This window comes from Pseudopodoces humilis, chromosome 16 (assembly GCF_049639895.1).
Source record: "Pseudopodoces humilis isolate 2021_Gansu_Grassland_sample_001 chromosome 16, ASM4963989v1, whole genome shotgun sequence".
In the NCBI taxonomy this organism is placed as follows: Eukaryota; Metazoa; Chordata; class Aves; order Passeriformes; family Paridae; genus Pseudopodoces; species Pseudopodoces humilis.
In genome coordinates, this window is record NC_142215.1 from 5,861,155 (window position 1) to 5,887,904 (window position 26,750).

At 47.3% G+C, this 26,750-nt stretch overlaps 1 protein-coding gene across 3 annotated transcripts in view; it reads right to left on the minus strand.

Annotated features, from left to right (window-relative positions):
• Nucleotides 1-4,622: 4,622 nt before the first annotated feature.
• Nucleotides 4,623-26,750, minus strand: part of CHD2 (chromodomain helicase DNA binding protein 2) — a 52,596-nt gene continuing 30,468 nt past the window's right edge. For all 3 annotated transcript variants that reach the window (XM_014251154.2, XM_005521779.3, XM_088062961.1), the window contains 26 exons: nucleotides 26,005-26,221; nucleotides 25,301-25,390; nucleotides 24,254-24,444; nucleotides 23,056-23,244; nucleotides 22,393-22,555; nucleotides 21,890-22,042; nucleotides 21,342-21,413; nucleotides 20,104-20,253; nucleotides 19,360-19,508; nucleotides 18,754-18,850; nucleotides 17,934-18,026; nucleotides 17,269-17,442; nucleotides 16,197-16,372; nucleotides 14,739-14,780; nucleotides 13,641-13,780; nucleotides 12,769-12,907; nucleotides 12,480-12,630; nucleotides 11,082-11,204; nucleotides 10,626-10,754; nucleotides 9,746-9,886; nucleotides 8,484-8,618; nucleotides 7,244-7,422; nucleotides 6,600-6,699; nucleotides 5,910-6,126; nucleotides 5,291-5,540; nucleotides 4,623-5,182 (listed from right to left, as the gene is read on the minus strand). In XM_014251154.2, coding sequence (XP_014106629.1) covers nucleotides 4,849-5,182; nucleotides 5,291-5,540; nucleotides 5,910-6,126; nucleotides 6,600-6,699; nucleotides 7,244-7,422; nucleotides 8,484-8,618; nucleotides 9,746-9,886; nucleotides 10,626-10,754; nucleotides 11,082-11,204; nucleotides 12,480-12,630; nucleotides 12,769-12,907; nucleotides 13,641-13,780; nucleotides 14,739-14,780; nucleotides 16,197-16,372; nucleotides 17,269-17,442; nucleotides 17,934-18,026; nucleotides 18,754-18,850; nucleotides 19,360-19,508; nucleotides 20,104-20,253; nucleotides 21,342-21,413; nucleotides 21,890-22,042; nucleotides 22,393-22,555; nucleotides 23,056-23,244; nucleotides 24,254-24,444; nucleotides 25,301-25,390; nucleotides 26,005-26,221 — 3,994 coding nt within the window. In that variant the 3' untranslated portion in view covers nucleotides 4,623-4,848. The remainder of the gene's footprint in view (nucleotides 5,183-5,290; nucleotides 5,541-5,909; nucleotides 6,127-6,599; nucleotides 6,700-7,243; nucleotides 7,423-8,483; nucleotides 8,619-9,745; nucleotides 9,887-10,625; nucleotides 10,755-11,081; nucleotides 11,205-12,479; nucleotides 12,631-12,768; nucleotides 12,908-13,640; nucleotides 13,781-14,738; nucleotides 14,781-16,196; nucleotides 16,373-17,268; nucleotides 17,443-17,933; nucleotides 18,027-18,753; nucleotides 18,851-19,359; nucleotides 19,509-20,103; nucleotides 20,254-21,341; nucleotides 21,414-21,889; nucleotides 22,043-22,392; nucleotides 22,556-23,055; nucleotides 23,245-24,253; nucleotides 24,445-25,300; nucleotides 25,391-26,004; nucleotides 26,222-26,750) is intronic.

Genomic DNA, 26,750 nt, shown 5'->3' on the forward strand with positions numbered 1-26,750 from the left:
GAGCAGGCAGCACTGCATGTTCCAGTGGGACAAAGTGCTCATGTGAGGGAATGGAGGGAGTGGTGACCCCCCAGGCACAAGGATGCCCTGTCCCCATTAACCACACAAGGCAGCAAAGCATCCCCAGGAGGTATGTGGGGAAGGCACAGGCTGTGCAGGAACAGAAGTGGCAGTGGTGGCCCTGTGGCACCTGGGAGAGGTTCAAATTGCTCTCCAGACCATGTTCAGGGCTGGTGAGGGGTCCTGGGGGATCCATGGTCCCATCCCATCACTCTGTGATGGGCAGCAGCTTATGTGCCACCACCTGGGGCCTGGGGTGGATTTCCAGCCCCACTTTGGCTGTGCCTGCACATCTCTTGGCCTTTGGCCACTGTCCTGGGCTCTGAGCTTCACATCTGAGTGCTTGGGGTGAGGCAGGACCGGCAGTCCAGGAGCAGCCACAACTGTGAACGTTGTTCACCAAAAACCGGCTTTTTGCTGGGAACCAGCTGCCCCACTGTGGAGCACAGCCCTGTCCCCTCACTGGGGTGGGTGCAAGGCAGGGCTGGGGGTCCTGCTCCCTGTGCCAGCACATGGCTTTGCATGGATGATACCTTCCCGTGCGACTGAGCACACCTGCCTGGCCATGCACAGGTGGGAAAGGGTCATTCCTCATCATCCTTTTGAGAAGGCCTTAGGATTCATGTGTTCTCAGTGTGGTACTGTGGACATGGGTGGGCAGGGAGATGCCAGGCTGAGCTGTGCTGGGGAGACACCTGGCATCAGGGTGCCCACATCCTTACCTGCCTGCTTAAATTAAAAAAAAAATAAATAAAAAAATCACTGGCCTCAGGTAGATTGACCCAGGCATGTAACGTGCAGCCCAGGTCCCTGCAGCCCCTGGGCCTCCCTGCAGCTGAGCCCCTCTCCCTGCTGAGCCCCATGGCTAACAGCCAGTCACTCTTTCCATTAGGAAATCCATTTTTCAGGAGCATATAACTCAGCTGTGAAATTTCACTCTTGGCTGAAACTTGGCTCAGCAGCAGAGAGACTGGGAAGGGCTGGACCCAGTGGCTACAGGTGTGAAAAGTGCTTTTTACAATGAGCTTTTATAACTTGGGAGAAATGGCTCCAGTCCCTGCTCCGTGTCTTGCCGTGTGGGCCTCAGTGTGAGCAGTGGAGGGTAAAGACCAAAGCAGCCACTGGATGCCAACACATCCCACCTGGGGAGAGGCACATCCTGCCCAGGAGGGGCTGGGGACAGAGAGGAGAACTCACCCATGCAGCAGGAGCAACACTTCTCCTAGAGAAAGGACGATTCTCCCCCAGAAAAGGTAAAAAAAGTAGTTTACACATCCTCAGAGATCCATAAAATATGGAGGTGGTATAAACACATAATAATCAGTATCATCCCAGTGAAATAATCCTGGTGGATCTGGGTTAGAGAATGTACAGCTCCTTCTGATCAGGTGGAAATTCCCATCTGGAGAGGCTTCCAAGTCTCTATCACCACAGACTGTGAAACTGTAAAAACAGCCAAGCAGAACATGCTTATTCCTGCACAGTGAAAATATCCATGGTGGCTTGCCTGTGGCTGGCAGGAAAGGGCCCCGTCATCCCAAACCAGCCCCCAGACCTGCCACGGGACCCCACAGAGACACCACACTGGGGCCCTTCTGAAAATCTCAGTAACACTTTTTAATATACAAGAATCAAAAGTACAGCAGTTTTACAATGTAGGAAAATTTCATACATACTATATAAACAACATATTTACATCAGAAATCACTAGGACAGTGGCATTTCTTTCACAAATATAAATTAATATTAATTACTGTTTTTAGTCAACAGGTTTAAAAGTCCGTATTTTTACAGTAAGAGTCCTTCTCTCCCCAGAGGGGAGGCAGAGGTGGGGAGGAAACGGGTGAAAGCAGAATAATATTTATGTGTGGGTCACAAACCGTTCACTCAAGCACTTCAGCACTCGGTTCCGTGTCCATTTTGGTTGGGACCACGTCGCCTGTCTCCACAGCAGGTTTTGGTCTGCAGGATTTCCACCGTGTGAACTCATTACTACACCATTTCCAAAGAGGTCAAACCAACCTCTTTGAAAGCTGAAAAACTACTTTTTTTTTTTTTTTTTTTAATTGAACCCCAGCAAGTTACTGCTTTTTTTCCTGCGAAGAGGCTGGAGGGAATCTTGCAGCTGGTTCGCAAGGAAGAGCTGTACCAGCTGCTGACACAAACACCACAGGGAAGTTTACGGCTGTGGATGTGCCCCCTCCGATCCCACTCAGTCCCCATGATTGTGTTTGGTTATGGTCCCTATGCTGAGGGGACATAAAATGCGTAAGTGTGTGTGTGCTCAGGGAAGACTTTCTCCCAAATCTCCTTCTCCAGCTTCACTAAAGCCAAACGCAGCAAAGACTCACCCACCATGAGTGGACATGACGTGACACCAACATCAGGCTAAAGTGACAGTGGGGACAGATCTCCAGTGGATATGGGTAAAGCTTTTGCTGTTGCACAAGAAGGAAACCCCAACCAACCTCGTGCCTGGAACCTGGGATAAGCAGAAACCCCCCACATCTCGACACAGAAAATGCCTCTTGCTGGGATCCAAAGTTTTCCTGCACCAACCTAGCACTGGTTGGCCAGTATTGCCTTTGCTACATGAGTATGGCACGAACTTCCCACCGTGACAGCACCGCGCTGTGACAAAAAGAGCAATTCGCTTTGCCCCTCCAAGCTTGCTTCCATTTTCACATTAGAAGCTAATACCTCTGAAAAGAAAGGACTTCTTTGTTGAATACCACAGCCTGCAATCACAGCTTAGTGGGAAACATGCTCTCTCCACACCTTCCACCCCACCACAGAAGGGGACTGTGGAAGACTTGCCTTCACCTCACCCTGCACAGGTAAACACAAGTGTAACACTTCATCAGGGCAGCAAGTGCCCCTAAGGAAGGAAAACTGCCCTGAATTTGGTGGAAATCTTGCAACATAAAAACGAAAGGGGAACAAAACACTTCCCGTGTGTCCCCCTTAGAGCAGCGGGATCGGGAGGAGCGATGGCAGCAGATTTCCAGGGATATACTGCATGGAGAATTATTAGTGTCAGTTTGCATGTGCCCCCCCAGGCACTGGCTGGAGTCAGGAAGCCAGCCCTGAACACCCATCTGCCCTGTCTTTTGGGGAAGGGACATCACAGCTTATTAGGGTCAAATACTGGCATCTTAATGGAGGCTCAGCTTCTGTGCCCCACCAAAGAGGAGTCTGGAACTGCCTGGTCTTTACTACTGAGCTCAGGGTAGTGATGCAGCCCCAGACAGCACGCTGGGGGCAGCCTGGCTCTTGGGAGAGCTTTGGGGTCTCCAGGGAACTCCAGCCTGAAAAATAATCACCCAAGGTGCTTCTGGCCAGCAATATGTGCACAACCAACCCCTCTCACCACACCAGTGTCCAGGCCAGATGCTGGTTAGCATCAAATGCTGTGGTTTGAATACCTTCAGTGTTTGCCCTGAAGTCCACTGAGCTGGGCTGCACATTCCTCTTTTCCCTCTGCCATGCTGGGCTCTAAGACATTTGCCCCAAGGATCTTTACGGATCAGTCCTGAATTTCTCATTCTCTCCCTGCTCACTGAGGTGCTAAGTCCTCAGGTTCAATTCCAATTTAGACAAATAAAAGGTCTGTAAGTGCAGATACTTTTAGCAATTCAGAGTCACTGCTGACTGCTGGAAAAGTGGCAGGAATGTGACCATTCCCTGAACTGTGATCACTCCACTGGATTCCTATTTCACTTTGTTCTACCATCCATTATCCTTCAGTTACAGTAAAGGTTTGTGATCACTGCTTTGTGAAGCACAGAGAGAAATGATTTCCCTAAAGACCAGAGACTCTAGTGGCAGGAAGATTAGAAGTTCCAGGATGCCCAGAGCCATCTTTTGATCTTGCACCTCCCAGCCACCATCTGTTAGTTCCTGGACCACCCAAGCTGCCCATGCCAGAAGAGAAGAGTTTTTTTATGAATTCCTGAGCCCTGTCTACTGGGAAATACTATTCTCACCCCTATTTCTTTCCTGATGGTTAGAAGTGAACTAAGCCTTTGCTAAGGAAGTTGGCATTTTTTTCCCATATCCCAGTTCCCGCTTACCCCCACAAGATTTGCAAGTTCCAGATCTGGAGATGGGAGGAAGAGCTCCCCACCTCTTCTGTTGCAGGGGACACAACAGCAATCAAAGCAGAGCCAGTTTCTTGAAATGGGTAAAGACATGGAAATGATAACATGGCCAGGAAAGTGATGGATTGGCACCAGCATGGCTCCAGCTCCTGTGGAGTCATTCTTCAGGGACATCAAGTCCCTCTTTCAACCAAGTTTGGCTGCTGAGGGACTTTCCTGTCCCTCCTTGAGTATATCCTCCCATTGCCCCATGCTGGTGACACACAAATCCCAGCCCAACCAGTTCATCCCCAACCCCAAAGCAGCATCTGTCACGTAACATCAAGTCAGAGCAGGCACACAGCCTTCTGCAGCATCAATCTGCCTTCTTCTTCTGAGGAAACACTGGCTGGGGAAAATTCCCTTGGGTCCATTGGACTGAGGAAAACAAAAACAAAACAAAGAACGAGGCAGCAAGGCTGGTTCCATGACAGAACAGTTCAATGGTAAAAAAGGCGAAAGGAAATGGGAATCTAAACCAGAATCAAGAACTAGGGAAAATCTTCCTCCACCCACTCTCCCAAAATCCTCCTTGACCCAGCCAGATGATAGCAGCATGTTCAGAATTTCTCGTTGCTGGCCTGGAGAAAGCAGCCACCGTCGCATCAATCCCAGTATATCAGACGTGCGCTTCCCCCTCTCAGTCACTTTACGCTTTCCGAATGTTCCAGTTATAATCTGGATTGTTTTTCTGTTCCAATGACCTATCCAGAGGTGACCTGTGATCGAGAGGTGACTTGGAATCGTGGGGGGACTTCTGAGAGGGGGGCGAGCGAGGGTCCGACACTGCAGGGTGAGATGGAGGGAGGGGCTGTTTGTAATCCCCCAGTTTGTCTGCGTGGAAGGACCGGTAGTGGTCCGAAGGTCCCTGGCCATGGTACCCCATGGGCGGCCTGTGGTCAGACATCCGCCGGAAATCCTGCTGGTGGTAGTTCTGAGGCCTGAAGTCGTCGGACCGCCGCCGTTTGGAATCGTGGTGGTGCCTGTGGAGAGAAAAAGGGACGGAGATCAGCTCCCCGAGCCCGGCCTCTGCGCTCAGCGATCCTCACAAACAGCCCCCCGGCCCCGCTGAGGTGAGGGGGAGCAATCACCTGTCGTAGTAGTCCCGGTGGCCTCTGTGGTCTCGGTCGCTGTTGTACTGCTCGTAGGGCCTCTTGCGGGAGAGGTTGTTTGGTCTGTAGTTCCCGGAGCTCCGGTGGGGATCCCCCCGCGACCGCCGGTCCCCGTAGTGGTGGTCCTTGTACCAGTGCTGCTCGTACTGGTGGTGCCGCTCCCCGCCCCACATCTGGTTGCTGTTGCCGCCGTAGTTGAACTTTCGATCCCTCTGCCAGTCCCCTCGGTCTGCCAAGAGCGAAGAGCACCTCTGAGTCTCTTCCGTGCTTTGGTTTAAGCCCATTTACTTCCCTAAATTCTCCAAGAAATAATAGCTATTGATGTCCCTTTAACTTTCTCCTCCCTGAACTATGTGGGCCCAATTTTATTCTTTGAATTTCTTTATCTCTTTATCATCCTCTCAAATATTATTCTGTCCCATTCTTACAATCCTTTCCTCACTACGTCACCATGTTTTCTAGCCCAGCAGTAAGTACAGTGGTAGTGTATGTTCTATGCCATCACCTTTAAACCTGACCAGTCACAAATCCCTGAAGGATTTGTGTCCAGGAGCATTAGGCCAGAAGAGAAGGTTTCTCCTGGTCTGGCAGCGCTCACCTGTGTTGCTGAAATGTCTCTTGTTTGGATGGCCGTAGTTGTCCCGTGGGTGCCCGTGCATCTGCTGCTGGGTGTGGGAAGGGGGCATGTGGATCTTCTGGGAATGAGGATTGTGAGGCACGTGAGACTGGGACATCACGGAATCACGGCTGGAGCCTGAAGGCTCTGGGCGGAACGGCTTCTTCATACTGGACATGTCCTCCTTCTTCTTCTGCTCCTGCAAGGTGGAACAGAGAGAAACAGCTCAGCTGCTCTCCCACCACAAGATCAGGACTGTGAGCCTTGTCTGCCAGGCTCTGGATTTCCCTGCCTCTTTGAGGACTTGGTGGGCCAATTCTGTGCTCAAGTATGGCACAAACATGGTGGAGGACACCACGAGAATTTGGCAGCTCTGCTCCTGTGCCTGATCTCTACAGGGCAGCATGCCCAGGCTTCTCAGTCCACAAGGCAACTGAACATCACATGTCACACCAAACAATGCTTTTACTTGGTCAGAACAGCCAGGACAAAGTGACCAGAAATGCCAAATCAAAAAGAAAGGCAAATGCAATCAGACTACTTAGATGTTGAGAAAATCACACACTGCCAACAACAACAAAGAACACCCACAGTGAGAGGCAGAAAGAATTGGCACTTCAGTGCAGCAACTTTTGAGGACAGGAATCAAAGGGAAAGCACTTCAGTTCTCACCTCCTCTTCCTGTGATCTTTTCTTATGAGCCATCTTGTAGAGTTTGTGTAGTTTTCTGGCATCAAATTCTGTGAATTTTGACACAAATATCCATAGGTTCCTAGAAGGACATGAACATTTTCTGTTAAGTGCTACAGCAGCAGTTTAACTGCCAGTGGTTTCCAAACCAACAACAAATTCATTCTACCCTCTCTGGAAAACAGTCTCACCTCAGGACAGGATGATCAGGAGGGCTGGAACCATGTTCTTCTAAGTAAAATAGGTTTGCAGTGGTTTAGGTGATTTAGCTTTGAAAGAAATTTTAATGAAACCAGGACAACTTGAAAACAAAACAGTTGCCTGGGACTGGTCATGGGAGACCATCCCTGGAAGTGTTCAAGGTTCAGGCTGAATGGAGCTCTGACCAACCTGGTCTAGTGAACTGTGTCCCTGCCCATGGCAGGGGGTTGGAACTGGGTGATTTTTAAGGCCCCTCCCAACCCAAACCATTCCATGATTCTGTGATTCTGTAGTGGACCAGAAAACACAAGATTTCATGGGTTAAGAGGGAAATGGCACATTCATCCACAAAAAAAAACCAGCAGCCTCTGATTACCATTTCAAAATATCCTAGACCAACTAAGGAAAACAAAATGATCCCTCACCTTCTCCATAGCTTGATGTGATCCTGGTCAGTGTAGGCTTTAAGGCACTCAGAGATGCGATCACCAATTTTTAGGAGGCAGTTGCGTGTGTGTTCCAGCTGTTCTTGAACTGTCAGTCCCTTATCAGGCTTATCAAGTTGCTTCAGTGCTTTTTTGACTGGTCTCATTCTTTCCTTGCACTTGAAAGAGCAATAGAGGAGAAAGTGATTAATTTGGCACATGGCTCTACATCATTGCCCTGTTAATCGAAAAGAAGCTCCTTTAGATTTATCTGGCCATTAGGCAGGGAGAAATCAGCAATAAAATAGCAAGTTGCTAGACAAGCTGCAGATAATAATCAGTAAAACACAAAAAGTCTCCCCACCTCCACTGCCCCTGTCTTTTAGGGGGCAATAATTTGCTTTGGAAGCAGTAACCACACATGGTCTGCCCCTGCACAGATCCTGTGGTGGGCAGGAGAGGGTACCCAAGCCTCCAGACATTGAAACAGCCACCCCAACTGAAAGACTGCTCAACTCAATCCTGTCCAACCCCATCGTTGGCCACTTTAATGCTTGCTTTTACCAAAACTGGCAGACATGAGATGAAAGCACTGTGTTTTTCGGCACAGGCACATCAACACCGTGCACAGATAGGAAATCAGACAGGTTTTTTGACTGCCTGCCTGGATAGTTAAAGAAAAAGACAAAAACAACCCACAGGACCTGCAGCAAATACAGAGATTTGAGAGAACTGCTTCTAAGAAGTGGTATTTCAGCCAAGGAGAATCTGCCATGACAACTTCTACTAAAAGGCAATTTTTACAACGAGCCTTGTGGGCATGTTTGCTGTGAGAGCACTTACACAGCTCTGCACCTCCTGCAAGGTCACCCTCAAAATTCTCCTTGCTTTTCCTTGTCTGAAAGAGCTTCTGTGACTCCTTGGCTTCTACAGGAGAGGGAATGTAAGGCTGTAGGGTCTTCTCTATCCCAGGGCTGCCAGCAGTGGGAAGTCACCAGCTGAAGCAGAGTCCTTGTACCTGCTCTGCTGACAGGCTACCAGCTGGCAGCTCTGGTGGGCAGCTCTTGTCCAGGGCTGTCCTGCCCCCTCTCAGATCAGCCAGAAGAAACACCTCTGAGGCACTAGGAGGGGGTTCACACCCCAACACCTAAAACACGTCCTTGGATGACATCTGAGCAAACCTTGGCTGCCTCGCTGGGCTATCAGCACTGCCCTCCCATTTCCCAAGGAAAATACTCACTATGCTGAATGTTTCTTGGTCCAGATCATCATCCTCATCTTCTCCAATGGGGATTGGCTCGCTCCCTGCAGTGATGTGGACAGGGCCTTGCGATCTCTTCCCTTTACTTCCAGATTTGGCCTCGCCACCTTTAGGCTTTACAAGGACAAATTACAAACATCATGAGATGAGACAGAATGGAGGATCCCAAGTGACCCAACTAACAACCTCCACACTATTGTTACTGGCAGTTGCTAAACCTGGGCACTGTTCCTACAACCTTCCTCCCAAAATCTCCAAGTGTTGAGCTGCAATGGCTCTGTTTAGCTTTACATCATCCCTGAGGGAGCAGGGAGAAGTCAGAGCCAACAGTTTGGACACGAATACGATATTCACACTCATGGGGAGAAACCAATGTTGAGGACTTGGGAGAGAGGTTAAAATAAAAGAGTATCTCTCCCTTGCAAAGGACAGAGCTTAGGGTAGTCTCATGTCTACAAGGATCTGCAACTTTATGTGATATCATGGCCTATTCATATACATTTTTACCTATATGATTAATTTGCAGTCAAAGCCATACCAAAAATCACTGGAAAGCAAACTTTCCCCTACATAAGCAACAAAACTTCTTAGTTTGCACTTATGACCTCAGTGTCAAAACACACTGGGCATGCAGCACATACCTGTTCCTTGGACAGGTACTTCAGGTCATTAGTATGGAAGCTTTTATCCCCCTTCCAATTTGCACCCAGCCTCAGGGCAGTTGTACCCAAAATTCAAGAGACATTTGAGTCTCTAGCATACCAGTGATGTTGAAACACTCATTCTGTTGAGTCCTGAACAGTGACAATGACAACTTACAGTCTTGATGGTGTGGACACTTGGGTCATTTGGGTGAGTTTAAATTAAAGGGGAATACAGACAAGGAGCTGCCAAGCCTGTGATAAATCACAGCTGGACAGAACTTTGATCTGAGTGCTCCAGGCTCTTTCCCTGCTCTTCCTTAACATCAGCTCTGTGGCCATATCCATGTCACAGGGACAGCTGTACTTTAAAGGCACTCTGACCAAATCTCTTCTGTTCTGGTCACATTCCATGAAGCTTCAGGACATACGGCTTTTTCTACTTTTTTATGGAAATTCAGAAGGGCTGAAAAAGGGATAACCCCCTCACCCCAAGGTGCTTCACTGATGTCTCTTCCCTGCCTTTAATGAATCCTAAGTCTCAGAGTTTGTCCTGCTCAGGGACTTCCCTACCAAGCTGCTCCTGAAAGTACCACATACCTTCTCTTTCTTGTCTTTTGTCTTCTTTTTCTCTTTATCGCTTTCCTTTTCTTTCTTAGAGGATGTCTGTTTTTCCTTGTTCTCTTTGTTCTCTTTCTTCTTCTGTTTCTTTTTCACTGGGCTCTTGTCCAGGCCATCCTCCTAGAACATCAGTCACAGCACAAAGTTGGAGTCCCTGTACATTTTCTTCCATAAAACATCCTTAAAACACAGGCAAATTTTTGAGGTCCATCCAGATTAACCCTCACACCTCCTTAAGCAGACAGCAAGCCCTGCTCAAGCAGCTGTCATCCCCCCAGTGTGACAAAAGGGTATGAAAACCAGCCCAGCCCCACTCTGTGACAAGCTGGCAAGCTGCAGAGCAGCTCTGCTCTCCTGTGCCAGCTGCGCTCCAGAACGCTCAGCCCCTGAGGTAGATACTGATCAGCACACGAACAAAAAGCCTCAGACTACAAGCCAAACCACTCAAAGACTGAACATTTTCTAAGCAACAGCATGACCTTGGTAAACTCCAGTTTCACCACGGGCTGACGTGCCCAAAAGAAGAGGGAAACAATTCTTCTTTCTCTCCTTTATAAGGGCAACAGGCTTTGTCCTGAGACAACCTTTCCCCTGAGTCAATACGTGGATGTTTGTGGCCATTCTGGGATGCCCCAAATCCCTTAAAGCACTGACCTAAAAGAATAGGTGGAGAAGGTCCTTCTTTCACACCAATAGCTGTATGGGTGGTTTAGTGTGTTTGCCAATCCTGTGGGAATTTGCTCTTAGTGCCTCTGACTCCTGGGGGCTTTGCTGGGAATGCTTTCCAAGGTGAGGTTGGGCAGTAACAGCACAGCCCAAGGGAACCTGGAAAAGCCACTATTCACCAAGGCTGACCCACCTTCACTTCACCTTCTTCTGACTGGTTGTCTGAGTGCCGAGGAGAGGAGAGTTCATTCCCATGCTCATCTTTGACTTTGGGAGCCTTGTTCTCTTTCTTTACTCGTGGTTTCCTCTTCTTTAGCTTGCCCTGGTAAAAACATAGAACAAGTCAGGGAAAGCAAATAGCTACAGCTACTTCCTGGGGACATTTCCCATCTCCTGAATATTGTGCAAACAGCTGCAGGTCCTGCACACTGGCAGGAAGCCTGATGAGCCCAAATCCTTCAGTATGTGCAGTAATAACCTGCCCCTTATTAGTTATCATTTAAATGAGAAATATCACGGTACAATCAGACAATAGACAAGTCCATATTCCTTCACAGAAATGATGTCTGGTGATCTGGGAACACAGAGTGTCTCCTGCCATCAGCAACCACTCCCCTGAAACCCCCAGAATCAAGCAGCCACATCTCACCTCTTCCCCATCTTTCATGTTTTCTTTCTTGTCCAGATCCTTTTTCAGCAATTTCAGTAGGTAATCAACTCGGGTCTGGAGCTGCTTTCCCTGAGGTTTCTTATCTGTCTCAACAGGTAGGATCTTTGATAAAGCAGAAAAAAGCAATATATACATACCCATATGCACAAAGCTTGACAAAAGATTTACACATCAGCAGCAGCCCTTCCAGGCCCAGCAAAGGGCAGCAGATGCTGCACCTTCTGAGGGAACAAGAGGGCTCAAAGCCTGCCTTCCCCCTCTCAGACTGTCCCTGTCTGGCCAAAGGCAAAGCTCCTAGGAAGCAAGCATCCTTCCATTTGGAATCCTGCAGAAGTTAAAGGATCCCAAGGCTTGCTAAGCCTTGCAAGCTTGCTAAGCCCTCTTGAAGGAAAAAATTTCTTTACAAGCTATACGTGGGACCTCAAGTTGCAAAACCTCGAGTCCACTCGCCTTGACACATCAGATTTGTTTGTGACAGCCTGGTCACTCTGGTAACCTGAGGCATCACTACAGCAGGGGCACAGATACACAATTTTTAGTGGAAAACAAGGCTGAAAGGTGACACTTTGTGGAGGAAATAGCTCAGCTTGCCAGCTAGGTTTGCTTCACACTTCACTGGAAAATGGCTGGCATGTCTCAGGCAGCTGTTTCCATTGCAAAGCAGCTTTCTGAGCTCCACACATGGAGGGCTCTCAGGCAGGGCCTGATCTTTGCTAGAAGAACCAGCAGGGATGTCACAGGAATGCTGCAGGCTGGCAGCAAAAGCTGGTGTGGAGATTCCCAGTGCTCTTCAGCCCTGTGCTGCAGTTTCCACACTCTTTCCACCCCACTAACACAAGGGATGGTGGATTATTTTTAGCCCAGATCATTTCAACATGGTGTCTGTAAGCTGTTCTTGTGGGGATGACTGAGGAACAGAGGAACTAGATGGAGGCTTTCCAGCTGGCTGTGCTGCCATTCCCAGCCGTGTAACCATACCCTCAAAGCTAACACAGACCAGCCTTGACATATAAGCAGTGTCAAATCTGTGAAAAATTATTCCCACTCAAAAATTCACACTCAGCTTCTTGTGAGATGCTCAAGAAAACATCAAATCACAGCCTCTTTTATCCTGTGCATGGAACCACACATGTCAGCACTGCCCTTTTCTGCCTGCATCATTTCAGTGTGGTTCACCTGGTAATGCTCACCAAATGACACAACTCTGCTTTCCATCGAGCATGCAACATTCCACAAAAGTCACTGTTTTCCTAATTATTATTCACCATGATTTTTGGAGTAGTTACAAACATAAACATCTGTTTCTGGAGTAAATGAGGCATGTTTGCTATGAGCCCTGCAATGGACCCAATGGAAGCACCAAGCAAAGCGACCTACCTTATCAGATAACTTCAACTCCGGATCTGTTTTAATTAGCTCCCAGTTTCCATAACCATGCTCGTAAATTCCCACTAACAAGCGAGAATCCTCCTCCACTCCCCAGTCTACATCAAAATGAGCAGCTTTGACACGGCACGTCAGGCGGTACCTAAAGGCATTTCAAACACGAGCTACTTTTAATGCTATGGAGGATAAAGCAAATCCACACATCCAGGCTATTCTCTTTCCACTACAAAATCCAAATTCCCTGAGCCTCTTTCTGCATTGCCTGCTTAGCCAAACTCACTTCTTCCTTTCCTCTGGATCCGAGGGAATGGATTTGTGCAGCATTTCAAACTCCTCTTCATGCTGGATGATGGACTTCACATTGACTTGGACACCAGAAATCTTGATGGTAGGACCTCGTCTCTTTCCAGGTCCTTTCCCTGCTCAGCAATAAAACAGCAGTTAAGAGAACTCTTACAGAAGGAAATGTCTCTGTAAAATGGCTTCACAGACAGAGATCAGCACCTTGCCTGCAGCCTCTTATTTAAACATAAGGCCCAAAATACGAGTTTTCTTCCACTATCTCACTTAGATGTGCAATTTAAACCCCTCCCAGTATTATTTTCTTAAAAATACTTCTAAATATACTGGAGCTGTTAATTCTGCAGTCTTAGTCAACTGCAACAGGCACAGACCCAGCAGGAAATCCATCCCTGACTCTGTATGTCCAAACAAACAGCAAAGAACAGCCAGACAGAGAGTGGGTGGTGATTCCAGCTCCAGGAATTGCTAACTGTGGATCCAGCTTTACCATGGAGTACACAGCACCAGATTGATTTCCAGTCCCAGGAGGAGTTGAAGTAAGACCTGTTTTGCTTTGTGGCCCAGCATTCAATAAGCTGGTCACTTCAGCCTCTCCCCACAAAAACTCATGTCCAGCAGAAGCCGACAGACCCAAGTGGCACTGTCCAGTCTGAGCAGAATGCTCAGGGGTTCCTCTCTGTGGGTGAGAGCTGCCTGGCAGAGATGGGGTGTTTTAAGTGTGCTCTTGTTCATTGCTTGCTTCTAAGTCACAACGTGATCTCCCTGTCCAGCATGGGAATGGTTTCCTCACAAGCTCCATGGAACACTCCCAAAACCATCCCAACAGCAGCACACAACTCCCTTGCCTACCTTCTGCTGGATTTTCCTTCAGCTGCTCCTCATATTCCTGCATTGCTGACACACAACTGTTGTGGATGAGCTCCCCTAACCGTTTCAGGTCAGCCACAGACTTATCCACCAGCTCAGCATCCCGGGCAATGCACTCCAGCCTGGGAAACAGGGAGAGTTTTGTGTTTGATGCAGCAAATCTTCTCTCAATCACTTCCTATTCAATTGTTTCACAGCTCAGTGCTGTACAAGTATGAATGTATGAAACATGCACGAGTTGAATTCATGCAGGAAACAACCCAGGTTTTGTCTTTTTTTTTTTTTTTTGGTCTAACAGCTGCAGTGCAGATGTAGAAAAACTGATCCAATCCTTTGGAATTTTTAGTAGCAAAGCAAAGCTGAGAACTGTCTATCTTGGGGACAACAGGGACCCTCCGTGACTGTCCAGTATTCCCTCAGGCTTTTCCAGTGCCACATTAATTCCATTTGATGGTCCAAAGCTGCCATCTGCTGTCCCTTTTGCCTGCCTGAAGTCAGTAAAATCAAGACTCACAAGCAAACCTTGTATTTCATACCAGAAAAGTAGAACCAGATGAAGAAGCACTGAATTTCTCCTACAATACCTTCAGGGAACTCTGCCTTAGCCCTGAGACCTTCCAGAGCCAGCACAGGGCCAGGGCTCTGCAGATCCACATTTGAGGACCATGCCACTCTTTGTTTCCCTTCAGGAAGGATAGAGGATGGAAAGATGCTCCAGACTCAGTCCTGAGGCTAAGGTGCACAGAGAAGCTTGGCATTTTCTGTTCTGACAGCTGCTCCCTCTCCTTTCTGAGCAGAGTGGGAATTCCCCAAGGGCCAGACTGTGCCAGCAGGACAGTGCTGTGTCACAGCCCAGCACCACAACTGCTCCAGCTGTTTTTTAGCCAGCATTTGTCAGTGCCCATCAACAGAGACACCTGGGACTGCACAGCAGTGCCTGGGGTCTGATGGCAGGACAGAAAGGCTTGTGCTGTCTGTGGAGCTTGTGTCAAACACCCAGAGCAATGTGTGCCTGGCTGTGCTCACAGGTACAATGTGCCTCCATGATTCCCCTCTGGAGCAGTCCAGGCTGGGACTCACCGTTCCAGAGGCAGTCCAAACTTCTTGTACGCCTTGATAAACCTAAAGAGAAAAAAAATTTAAAAAAAAACAAACTAAATGCCATAAAAAGTAGGTCCAATTTCATAAATATGCTTGAATACATTAATTACAGCCTGTCACATTATCACCCTTGCATTCCCCACTGATCAGCTCAGCATCCCTCAGCACTGGGAAGCTGCATCCATTAGCCCCCACAAAGAGTTTTGTGACCTTGGCTGAAGAAGAACACAACATTGTTAAGAATGTTGAGTGTTTGACAGATGAGGAAAAAAAAAATAAAAAGAGGAGAGTGGTAACTGTAGGACAAAAAAAAGAAATAGAAGAAAGCTTTGGCTCACACCATGTTGGTAATTATTAACTTAATTTTTCCAGGAAGAAAAGAGGCATTAAATCAATGTCATTAGTAATTTTAAAGCTCAGGCTGTAAATGTAGCAGCCCATCACAGAAGAGCCAAATGTGTCTCAATCCATCACAGAGGTTTGCTATTTATTTTCATGTCTTATTTTTATTGTGAAAATCTCTGCTGTGGCTAACACAACTTTAGGGCAAGAGATGCAGCAATCAAACATTGCCTTGAGCTGTAAGTAGACACAATGGCTACAACTACAGGTTATTTTTAAAATTAATTAATTTTTTGCCTTCTTTTTTCAATTTGAATTCTTTCTGCTACATCACAATAAGCTAAATGGCTGTTATATTGCATATTGTAACATGTCCTTCCTGCTCCATGGTTTCAAGATAGTTATGGGGCAGCTACCACAGCCCAAAAACTCTGATATCTCCTGCTTAAAAATACACCAGCTCAGAGATAGAAAGAGTTAAGGAAAACTCCTAAGTCCCTCTCTTCCATCTTTGGCTGAGTATCTGGGTAGAGCTGTAAGACAAAGATCTCTGGGAAAGACTCAAGAATTAGAAGATAGGAGAAGAAAACCCCAGCTGACATCAGAGACTGACACACAACCACTCGGATCAACAGGACCAGTGCTTCTCATGAGGTCATTTTGCCAGAGCCTGCCTTTCACTGAGAGCTTAAATCAGCAGGATGACTGCCAGAAAAACGTCAGAAAGGCCAGAGCTCTTGGCTTCTCCAGCTCTGCAGCTCATGGCACCTAAGAGCTCATGTTATACGACATTAGCTCGATCCACTTGGCCCACAAAGGGCAGTTACAGCACGGATTAATTTTAAGAAGGTACCAGCTTCACTGTAGCCTGACTAAAGACAATCCAGTCCATTTTGCACTGTCCTGAATGCTAAGGTCATCAGCTGGGGTCAAACTGAGTTATATAAAGGTGCAGAAAATGTGCCAGTGAAGCAGCTCTGCCTAACCATTGACGTGCTTACAGGTTAACACGCCCTGGATTAATCTGGGATTTTCTCCACCTGCATGGGATTTCTATATTTGTTTTCTGAACTGTCTCCTGTGCCCAGCACTGACCTCCTGATTTCAGCATCAGTAAATCCTTCCACAGTGTCTTTTCTAACACTCCGAGGGCGTCCCCTGCGCTTTGGTCTCTTCTCGTCGTCGGTATCGTCAGTCTCACTTTCTGATCCAGATGATCTCTGAAGCCTTCTCTTGGTCTCTGCATCGGATTCACTGTCATTTGTCTGAGCCTGCACGTACCAGAGAAACAGCAGTGCAGTTAACAACTGCTAATACAATCAGCTGACAACCTTTTCTGTCCCTCTGTGCACTGGCACTATTTAATGGACTGTGAAACACCTGAGCATCCATTCCTGCAGATGCAGGATCCCAGGTGACCAACCCAGAGAGGCTGCACACCTTGCGGTTCCCAGCTGGCTGAGGCTCTGGTGCTCATCCTCCTTTTACAACCACCAGTTTCACAGTTGCATTTTGATCTACTAATAGATGTTAAAATACTGATTTTCATGGGTTTTTGCCACAGTTCCCTTAGACTATTTTGAAAACCGTGACACTTCAGTAATTAACCTGGATTCATCCAATATGAATTATCCTTCTCTGTGTTTTTAATATCAATATTTTTCCCCAGCTCACAGCACTCTGTCTTCCCTTAAAGTCTCATGTCCCAGCAGAGCATCCTTGCACAGTCAGCTTTCTTTTGGATTGGGGTAGATCCCATTACCTAAAGAATTTGGGAAGCCACCACTTCTTTGGCTCCTCAGGATCCAGCTTTAGGCAAGAGCCACCCAGGGAGCTAAAAAGCCCAAGGAAAAGAGCCAAAAAGTGGCAAAATCTGAAGCAAAATCCAATACAACTGGATACTTTGCTTTGTGGTCACTACTGATTCTTTTGATTTTGTCTGCCAAGGTGAGATGAGTCGCACCAAGTCCAGTCTGGGCCCTCACCCTGCATCCCAAACCATTGGTCCAATGCACAGTGCCAACAAGTGGTCACCGTGCTCTCTGTGCTTTATTCTCAACCAACTCTGGCGGAGGGAAAGATGCCCAGATGGCAAGGAGGCTTCTCCTGAGCATTCCCTTTGCCAGCTCTCTCCACCAGCCTCTCACCCCCTCAAGATGGGCTGTACCTTTTTAGTTGAGCTCCGGATTCGAGGCAGCATGTAGATTTCCTCCAATTCTTTCTGCCTTTCTTCCTCCTCCACCTTTTTCCTCTGCTCTTCTGGAATGATATCATCCCAGTCCTTCTGGGACCGCTCATCCAGCTCTGTCTCTTCCTCCTCCATGGTTGCAAAGTTGGCAACCTTTAACGAGCAAAGGAGAAGCTTTAGCAATTCCCTCCCCTGGCAGGAACACCCCAGAGCTGTCTGCTAAGCCTCAACTTCTTCTCCATAGGAATTCTGCCAACACTTCCATAACTACTTCATAATTGATCCCTATGTCACTACATTCCTGGCTCTTTGCCATGTCTTTGGACTAACAGCTTTTGAGGAAGTACGTGCAGTTTAAGAAGTACTGCTGAGTATTTGTAAATTATAAAGTTTGTTTCCAAATTTGGTAAATTCTGCATTTTATTCACAATTTTATTCACTTCAAAACCACTTTGTTGAAATTAAATGAATACCTGCATCGGGGGGGTTGGAACTGGATGGTCTCTAACTTCCCTTCCAACCCAAACCATCCTGTGATTCTGTGATCTCTCCGAGGTGTTCCTGCCTGTTACTGAGCTCACCACCATGGCAGGGTGTGGGGAGCCACATTCCCACACCCCACTACTGAGCCTGGGGGTCCATACCTTGAACTGTGAGAGCAGCTCGTCGGTGGCACTGGTGGACACCTCATTCTCCCGTGTTTCAGCCAGACGCAGAATCTCATCGATGTCCATCTCCTGCCAGTCAGGGAGAAGGAGGGATAAAGCAGAGGGTGCCAGGCACAGCGGGAAGTAAGAGGCTTTGAGAACAGACTCGTGTGCTGATATGAGCTAAATAAAGTGCAAATATCTGCAGGGTGTCATCCTGGAGGGCAGGGATGAACTATCTCAAGTGGTACATCGAAGTACAAATAAGGTGACAGGACAGAAGGAAAGGACCATTAAGGCTGAACAGTGGGGAAAATTCCCAGGCAGTGAGATGTATGAACTGTAGACTGTTTCCTTGGGGGGAAGCTCTGCTGCTTGGGTCATTAAGAGAATTGGTCACACACTCAATGCTAAACTGTCTAGCAATGTTGCACTGAGGCAGGAGAGAGCAACCTGTTTGCTGCACTGTGCTGACTCCTGCCTCGCTCAGAACCACCAAAAAAGGATGCTGAACAAGTGCTCAGAAGAGACAGGGAGAGGAGCCTTCAGCAGGCTGTGCTGTCACTAGCTAATAATCCTCAGGAGGCAAAGGACTGCCTTGGTGACCATTTATTTAATCCCCAACAAGGCTCTCCTCATCCCCTGATCCTCCAATCCCAAACTCTGCTTTCAGATTCTCCAGACTCCCACATGTCCTATTCATCACCAACCTGCTCTCACACACAGGACAAGAACAAAGCAGGAGCAACCACACACAGTCGCTCTAGCAGACCTGCAGAGCACTACAAACTGCTATGTGATTTCAATTTCAAACTACCTGAGGCTCTGACTCTTCCCCTTCAAGCTCCTTGAAAAGATCTTCAGCTCCAAACTTCAAAATAGCTGTCAGCTCCTCTTTGTTGAAGGGATTTGAGCTGCAAGAACAAGAGAAGGAAAAGGTGTTTTGAGCTGTTCAGTCAGAACTGCTACAGCACAAAACCATACCAAAGTTTTTCCTAATTGAAGCAAGGAGTAAGTTTTCTACCCAGCACTATAAAATGCTTTGTTATTAATCTCTCTCCTGCTCTAGCACAGACAAAGACTGCAATGGGAATCACCTCCATCTACTGGGGGAAATGAAGAAAATCTGAGGTCACTGCCAAAATGCAGCTGTTCCACAGCCAGGTTCCCTCAGAGCAGGATGATCTCTGGGTGGAAGACAGAAGCAAAAACAAGTAGTGCCCTAAAACTAGTTTTAAATTTCTGATCATCTTCATCATATGTGTCCAAATTAATGGCTGCAGAAGCCAAACCTGTGGAAGCTGCCATTATTTATTAGCCTTCTGCCCTGTACCCTATCAAATAAATACTGTGAAATGCCAGCAGGTGAAGCTGGTTATGCCATGTGCTCCAGACATTTCTGCCTCCTGACACCATCACGTACTTGGATCTCCCAGAGTTGTTGTCCAGAACAGTCCGGCCAGTGGTGTCCATACGCTGGATAACCAAATGATCCAGCACCATCTTCTTCTTGGCTCTCTCAATGATCTCCTCCTCCACTGTCCCCTTTGTGACCAGACGGTAAATATTCACCTGAGAGGAAAAAAGAGAACACAGCTATTTCCTGGACAGACTCTGCTGATACAGCAATGCATCCCTCAGCTGTTTTCACTGGGCTGCTGGCATTGTCTCTTCATGTACTTCCTTTCCAGAAGGAAAACAAGCACATTCTCTCTGTATCTCAGGAGATCCAGTTAAAATCAGATGTACAGATCCCGTAGTGTGCCTAAGCACAGAGTAAAAATCTTCTGAAACAATCACTCTAAATTTAAACTAGCACCAAACTAGCTTTTCACATCTCTAATAACCCCTAGTAAAGGTAGATGTTCTACTTTCTAAGTTTTTCAGGGCAAGAAAGAACAGAGTCCACTAGGACTAGGCTGAGAAGTGCAGTGTCATGGGCTGGGTTCTGGGTTTGCTCAAAACCAACAGAAAGAATTGGCACCTGCCAAATCTGGGCTGTTTTTTTTTGTCTCCTACTTTTTAAATGAGAGTCCCTCAGCCAGCACTCTCTGGAGCAAGGACTGGGACAAAAAGCCCATGTTTTCAGAAGCTTTGGTGAGGTGAGAGGATGTTTAGATGCCCACACTGAAGCCACAGTGAAAACAACCCAGGCAGCTCTTCTGACCTGCTTCTTTTGTCCAATCCGATGAGCTCGGGCCTGAGCCTGAAGATCATTTTGGGGGTTCCAGTCCGAGTCAAAGATAACAACAGTATCAGCAGAAGCCAAATTAATTCCCAGCCCTCCAGCTCGTGTTGACAACAAGAAACAGAAGTCCTGAGAAGGGAAAAATAGAAAGCTTCCATGAGTTAACCAGCTTGTAACTGGGCATAAAATAGCAATAGTGACTCAAAAGCTGTAAAAGGAAATGGAGGGAAGGCTCTGTTGCACTCATGCTTCTTAAAGCAGAAAAAGGATTTCCTTCCCATAAACCCTGTTCATGCAGGCTGAGCAGCAGCACCAATCTTTAGGTCCAGACCAAGGGTGAGGCAGTGCTGGCCCAGGTGAAGGGTGTGAATCAATATGGGAGAGCAACACAAGCAGCTCAAGGCAAGGGCACCCTGGAGTCACTTCTGAAGGTCAGACCGTGCTGCCCACCAGACTCCTACAAAGGCAGCAGACAAACACCTGCTTTTTGTCGCCTGAATCCTGTTAGGAGTGAGATCAGCAATGAACAGATTGTGCCAGGTTAGATCCAAGATGCCTGAGCCCCCATGGATGTCCTCAGGACAGGGAAAAGGACAGGTTCTATGGGCATTCTTGCTCCTTCCCCCACTCACACATTTTCTTTTGATAACTTTCCTACAACCACAGTCTTTCACAATTCCCATGTGAGCCAAGAAATCTGCTCCAGCCCAGGCTTTTGGAGTGAAGAAAGGTATTTCTCACAGCTGGGTTGACTGACACAAAAACAAGTGTCTTGCACCAGTCACTGTGAGTCAGCAAGCCAGATGAGAGGTTTTAGATGCCCTCTCCTATTACACTGAAGACTTTCACCTCCAGCACCAGACTCCACTGCCTGCCAACACTTAAAATCCTTCTTTTGCCTCTGTCATTTCATATTCAAAATCAGCTTCAGACTGGAATCACTCAGCAACCATCTCATTCTCCAGACCAATAGGGAGAGAATTGCTAAATTTTGGCTCTTCCCAGACTCTTCAGGACTTTCTGGAAATGTGACTTGCAGCCCTGTTCCTTGGTTGTGAGAGATTTAAAATAAGCAATATGGCTGGTTGGAAAACCTGCCATATCCGTGTCTTTAAAAGTACCTGGGGTCCTGTGAAAAGAACTGAACTGAACTAATCCCCTCTTGTCAGTCACAACCTGTGGCTCAGCCACAAACCCTCAGCCCAGGACTGCAGTACCTCGGAGCCGTCGGCGTTGAAGTGATCCAGCGCCTGCTTTCGGATCTCCCCCTTGATCGAGCCGTCCAAGCGCTGCAAAAATCAACAATAATGATAAAAGAAAGAAGGTAAAGGAGCCCTGAGGGACTGCTGCACCCGAGTGCTGTCAGCCCTACAGCCCCCTTTGCTGCCTGCAGCGTTTATTTGTTAAAAATAGCCACCAATTATAAATAACTGCACTGCCTCAGCTGTGTCACAAGGGCTGGGGGATGCTCAGGGAACAGACACAAAGCGGGTGACACAGCAGCTCCCATTACAGCCTCCCAGCCAGGCTCTCTGTGCTCAGTCCTCAGGGTTTATCACATGACAGAGCCCAAAGCAGGGGCCTGTCAGAGTTTTGCAGAGATGGGGCCACACTGAAATGAAGGGACATCCCAGTTCCCTCCAGTAAGTGCCAACCCCAGCCACCAACCTCCAGGGGACTCAGCGACTCCCACTGCTCAAGCTCCCTCCACTTTTTCCCACACTTTCAAGGGGACCCCACTGTTTTCCATGCTGGTGTTTCTCACCTGAAAAGGGTAGTGTTTGATAGTCAGGTACTCTGCCAAGATGTCCAGCATCCTCACCATCTGGGAGAAGATCAGCACTCTGTTGCCTCTCTCCCGCAGCCTAGTCAGCAGCTTGTCCAAGAGAATCAGCTTTCCACTGCTCCTGATCAAAGACTGAAGAAACAACCATCATTTCCAATCTTACCCTTATGTACATCACACAGAGACCTGCACAGACCTTCTCCTTTTGGAGTCATTCATCTCTTGTACATCTCTAATCTAATCATCTGGATTTACACAGCAGAGCCCACACACACAGTGAATCACACAAGATAGATCTTACACTGCCCGCAACTCCTGTTCTAGAAAGCCATAAAATGTTGCCTACAGTGAAGGGCTGGGGGTTCAAATGGCTTGTGAGAACTATTTTTAAAGAAGAAGCTAAAGTTTCACCAGATATTTTGTTGGGAGGACAAAAGAATTAAATTTAAGGAAAAGAGGTGGTGAGCAAGGACCCCACTCACCTGCAGGGTCTCAAGGCCATTTTCTCTCTCATTTTCCTCAGGAGGTTTGATAAGGTAGCAATGGTTGCAGCACTTTTTCAATTCCATCACAATATTCAGGAAACCAGACGTGCTTCCCCTTGTTCCCTTTGAAAGAGCTTTGTAGTTTCTTGTCAAAATCCACCTGCGGGCAGGAAAATTAAAGTCTGGATCATTACTCAGTGCAGAGCGGAGTCTTGGAGGGACAAAACCTCCAGGAACAGCTCATTCAGGTATCAGTCTACCTCCCTCCATCTCACCTCATTTCTCTTACAGAAAAAAGAGAAGCTTCTTCCTCTCTAAAAACCCTGACCTGACTTTCCTGTTGATATAATCACAGCTTAATATTGAACAGCATCCCAACTTTGTGCATATTGTCACTCTTACCCAGGAAAGATATAACCTCTGTCTTGCAAAACTGGCCAGTTGAACTGTACCACTCTACAAAAACATCTTCCAGAAGGAAAGATACCAACTACCCCACCTCATATTCCTACTGGGAAGCTCCCAGTACTGCAGGTGATGGTGTCACGTTGTGCTCTGAAGGCCACAGTTATGCACAGAATACTGGAACACATTGCCAAGGCCCCCAGAAAGATGTGCCCATTTCTACTGGCACTCCCAGTAACTCATTCAGTGACTCACTTGTAATACTGCTTCTGCAGAGCAGACATTTCCACACGGAGGATCTGCTCCACTTTGGCTGGCAAAGATTTTTCCACATCCTTCTTCACTCTGCGCAGGAGAAACGGCTCCAGGACTTTGTGAAGGCTCTGGTAGCCATTCTCTCGACCTTTCCCGTGATCCTCCTCAAAATCCTCCCAGAACTCAAACCTGGCAACAGAAAGGAGGAGAAGAGAGGAGTCAGAATACCTCTTGTCTTATGGCACCAAACAGCATCTATTGGATACACTCCTGCTGCACCACAAGACAGAGACCAGCAGTTTAATGGAAACACAGTGGAAGAGAACAGATTCACTCTGCTCTGGTTAACTGAACAGACTGGTGGCAAAGCTAGAGGATCTCTGGGCTTAGACACCTTCCTAACATCTTATATTTGAGCTCCACACTGAGTCCCAGGACCCAAAATCCCAAGTTTCCCACTATTTTACTCTGTTGGCATTTACCTGGCAGCAGTTTCTGAACTTTCCACGGTGCCTCCCCCAGGCACGGCTTTGACAACTGGACTGTTTTACCCTGCTCTGATGGTTCTTTTGGGATTGTTGCTTCCTCTGACAGCTCCTTTGAAATGTGGAGATCCGCTCTCCTCCACTTGGGAGACCTCAAGCCTCTCTTTCACTCTTTCTGTGATCCAACAAAAAGAATTTGGGGGACAGCTCTTCTTGCAGTGAAACATAATTTCAGTGAGCTTTGGGGCATGCCTGCCTTAGCCTTAGAGATGCCCGTAACTCATTTTATTCTAAAGAAAACAAAACATTTGTTACACTGTGGACACACAATCATCCAGACAGCACTCCCAGAGCTGCCATGAAATGGTTGGCAGAGGTGCCTGAACCACAGTGTACTGGAAACCTCAGAAATGGCTGAAAAGATTGCTTAAAACAAGTTTAATTTTTTAGAGATGGCTGGAAGACAGCAGACAGATTTGAAAGGCATATATCAGGTTTCCCCATTCAGTTTGCTGCCAGAAATACTACTTGTGTTAGTTATTCAACCTTTGATTTTCCCCACTAATGCCTGCTCTCCTATCACTGCTGTCACACCACTGAGTTTAATTCAGGGATTTAATTCAGGGATTTCTGCCATTCTGCACTCCCTTGAGCCTATTGAACAGACAAGAATGGACAGAGGCATTTCTTGGAAGGCCCAAAAGAAGACTCACTTCTCTGGCATGATGAAGTGCAGCAGGGACCAGAGCTCCTTGAGTGAGTTTTGGAGCGGGGTGCCAGTGATCAGCAGCCTGTGGTTGGACTTGAAATCAATCAGTGTTTTGTACAGCAAGGAGTCGTCATTTTTCAGCCGATGGGCTTCGTCCACGCCTAGAAAGGCCCAGTTAATGCTTCCCAAAACAGTCTGGAGGAAGAGAAGGAAAAACAGGCATCGAGGAGACGCTGGGTCAGACAGGCCCCACCACCCTGCACGTGTGTCTCCCTCCAAGGCCAGGCAGCCCTACAGTGTGTGCTGTCCTGGGTGTCCTCCCCCTGCGCCTGGACACTCACTTTGCTTCTTGCTAACAAAATCTGGGGACCAGGGGGCCTTCCCAGAAAGGAAAAGGTGAAAATCAGCCATGCTGTACAACACTCCTGCTGTATCTCAATAGTCCTGCAACAGGTACTAATCCTCCTTTGCTTTACCCAAAAAGCACAGTCCTTCCCCAGATCTTTATTTCCCCTTTGGGGCCCTGGGTCCCACTGGAGCAAGAACAGGAGAGCAGATGAACAAGCCTAAAACATTCAGGTAATCCAAGAGTTTTGATGATAATTTTTTTTAAGCTATTTTTTTTTTTTTTTTTTCTGCTAGGACTCAGTGATACACTGACAGAAACGATAATATTTCCTAAACAGACAGATTTCTTGTAGATGTAAAAATTCAAATACCGTTAACACTGTGGCCAGAGGTTCAGTGTAATGTTTTGTCCTCATAACAAGCCTAAATTAAACCAGGTAAAAATCCAGGTTGCTGGACATACCAGATGTCTCATATGTAAAAAGAATAGCACAACTGTGCAGTGAAAGAGTGAAGGCACTGTAAAATGTAAAATGTGTCCCACTTTCCCACATGCTTGCATTACTGGGAAGGAAAAGCAAACAGTGGCTGCAGTTCTCCATCACCACAGAGGGAAGAGATGAAACCCACTAGCTGAGAACTGGCTTTCCCCTTTGAAAATGAGAGAAAGTCTAAGTAAAAGCATCCTTAGACCATTACTCACCTTATCCTTCAGAAGGATCTCATAAGTTGTGATAAGTGCATTGAATTTCAATCTTTTAGACTGAGAATGGATCCATTCGTATTCACGTATCTGTGAGGGGAGACAAAAGTTAACTTGAACACGTTACCAAGAGGAAAGAAGAAAATTGTTATTTTTGTGTAGCTGTAAGCCAGAGACTCCAACCAAGTCCAAAGCCCTGTTCCAAGGTGCAATTTGATGAGCTCAAGGTCCCCAAGGAACAATTTTTTTTAGAGCAGACAAGGTTCACCTGCCCTTGCACAGGTAACAAAACAAGGTTAACTTGCTGTTGTGACATTGATAAGCACATCACCTCACTGCAGACACCACTAGAGTCCCAACACTTGTCTGTTCCATTGTCTGAACAGTTCCAAACACTGAAGAGAAGCACTTTTACACTGCTGGACTTCTTACTGCATGTTCTAGTCCAGATCAGTACTGGCTTCCAGACTCTGAGAGAAGCCAGTACTCCTGCACACAATCCAAGGCAAAATAAAGCAGAAAATTCCCTGCAGCAGTGAGTTACACCCACACACTCAGCTACACCAGCTCCAGCTGCCTGCACTGCTGCCAGCACTATCCACCAGCCTCTCCAGCTGACTGTGTCACACACATCACACACAAGCTGCTGCTTTGCACCCAGTGCTTCTCCCTGAGCCCTCACCCTTTGCTCTCTGATTACACACCATGTTCCTGCTCATGAGGTCTCCAATGTAAACCACCACGTTTATCTCAGGTGCCCACACTTCAAACTCCCTCTGCCAGGAGGTGAGGGTGGACAGGGGCACGACCACCAGGAAAGGGCCGTACAGCTGGTGCTGATGGAACAGGTATGACAGGAATGATATTGTCTGAATCGTCTTGCCCAGTCCCATTTCATCAGCCAGGATCACACTGTTGTTCCTGAGAAAGAGGAGAACAAACAAAAATGCTGTCTGAGTGCATGTTTCTGCTGCTGCTCATTTACTGTGCTCCACATGAACAGCAATCCACAACAAGGACAGAGAGGGGCAGTGCAAAAACAGTTATTTGAACACTTCCACATGGATCCCAGGGACAGACAGACTGAACATGCCACAATAACGTGCAAAAATGAACTATGATGACTCCAAGCTGGAAGAAAACAGGCAAAGGCAGAGGGCAATCAGTGGCCTAATTTTAGAAGGACATTTCTCAAAAACTTCAATGAGAATATAAGCACACTGAGCCAGAAAACATTTTTTCCCATTAAGTCAGTGGAAATCTAGGGCTGATATGTACCAGGCTCACATAACAGCCAAATTCATCATGTGAACAGGCCCAGACAGGGAAAATGCATTTTGTTTTCACACAAGGTTTCTTAAGTTCATGCTTTAGGTAGTTCCTGCTCACAGCGTCTGCAATGATAACATTTGAAATCCTCCAAGCTGCAGAAGGAGGGTGGGTAAAGACC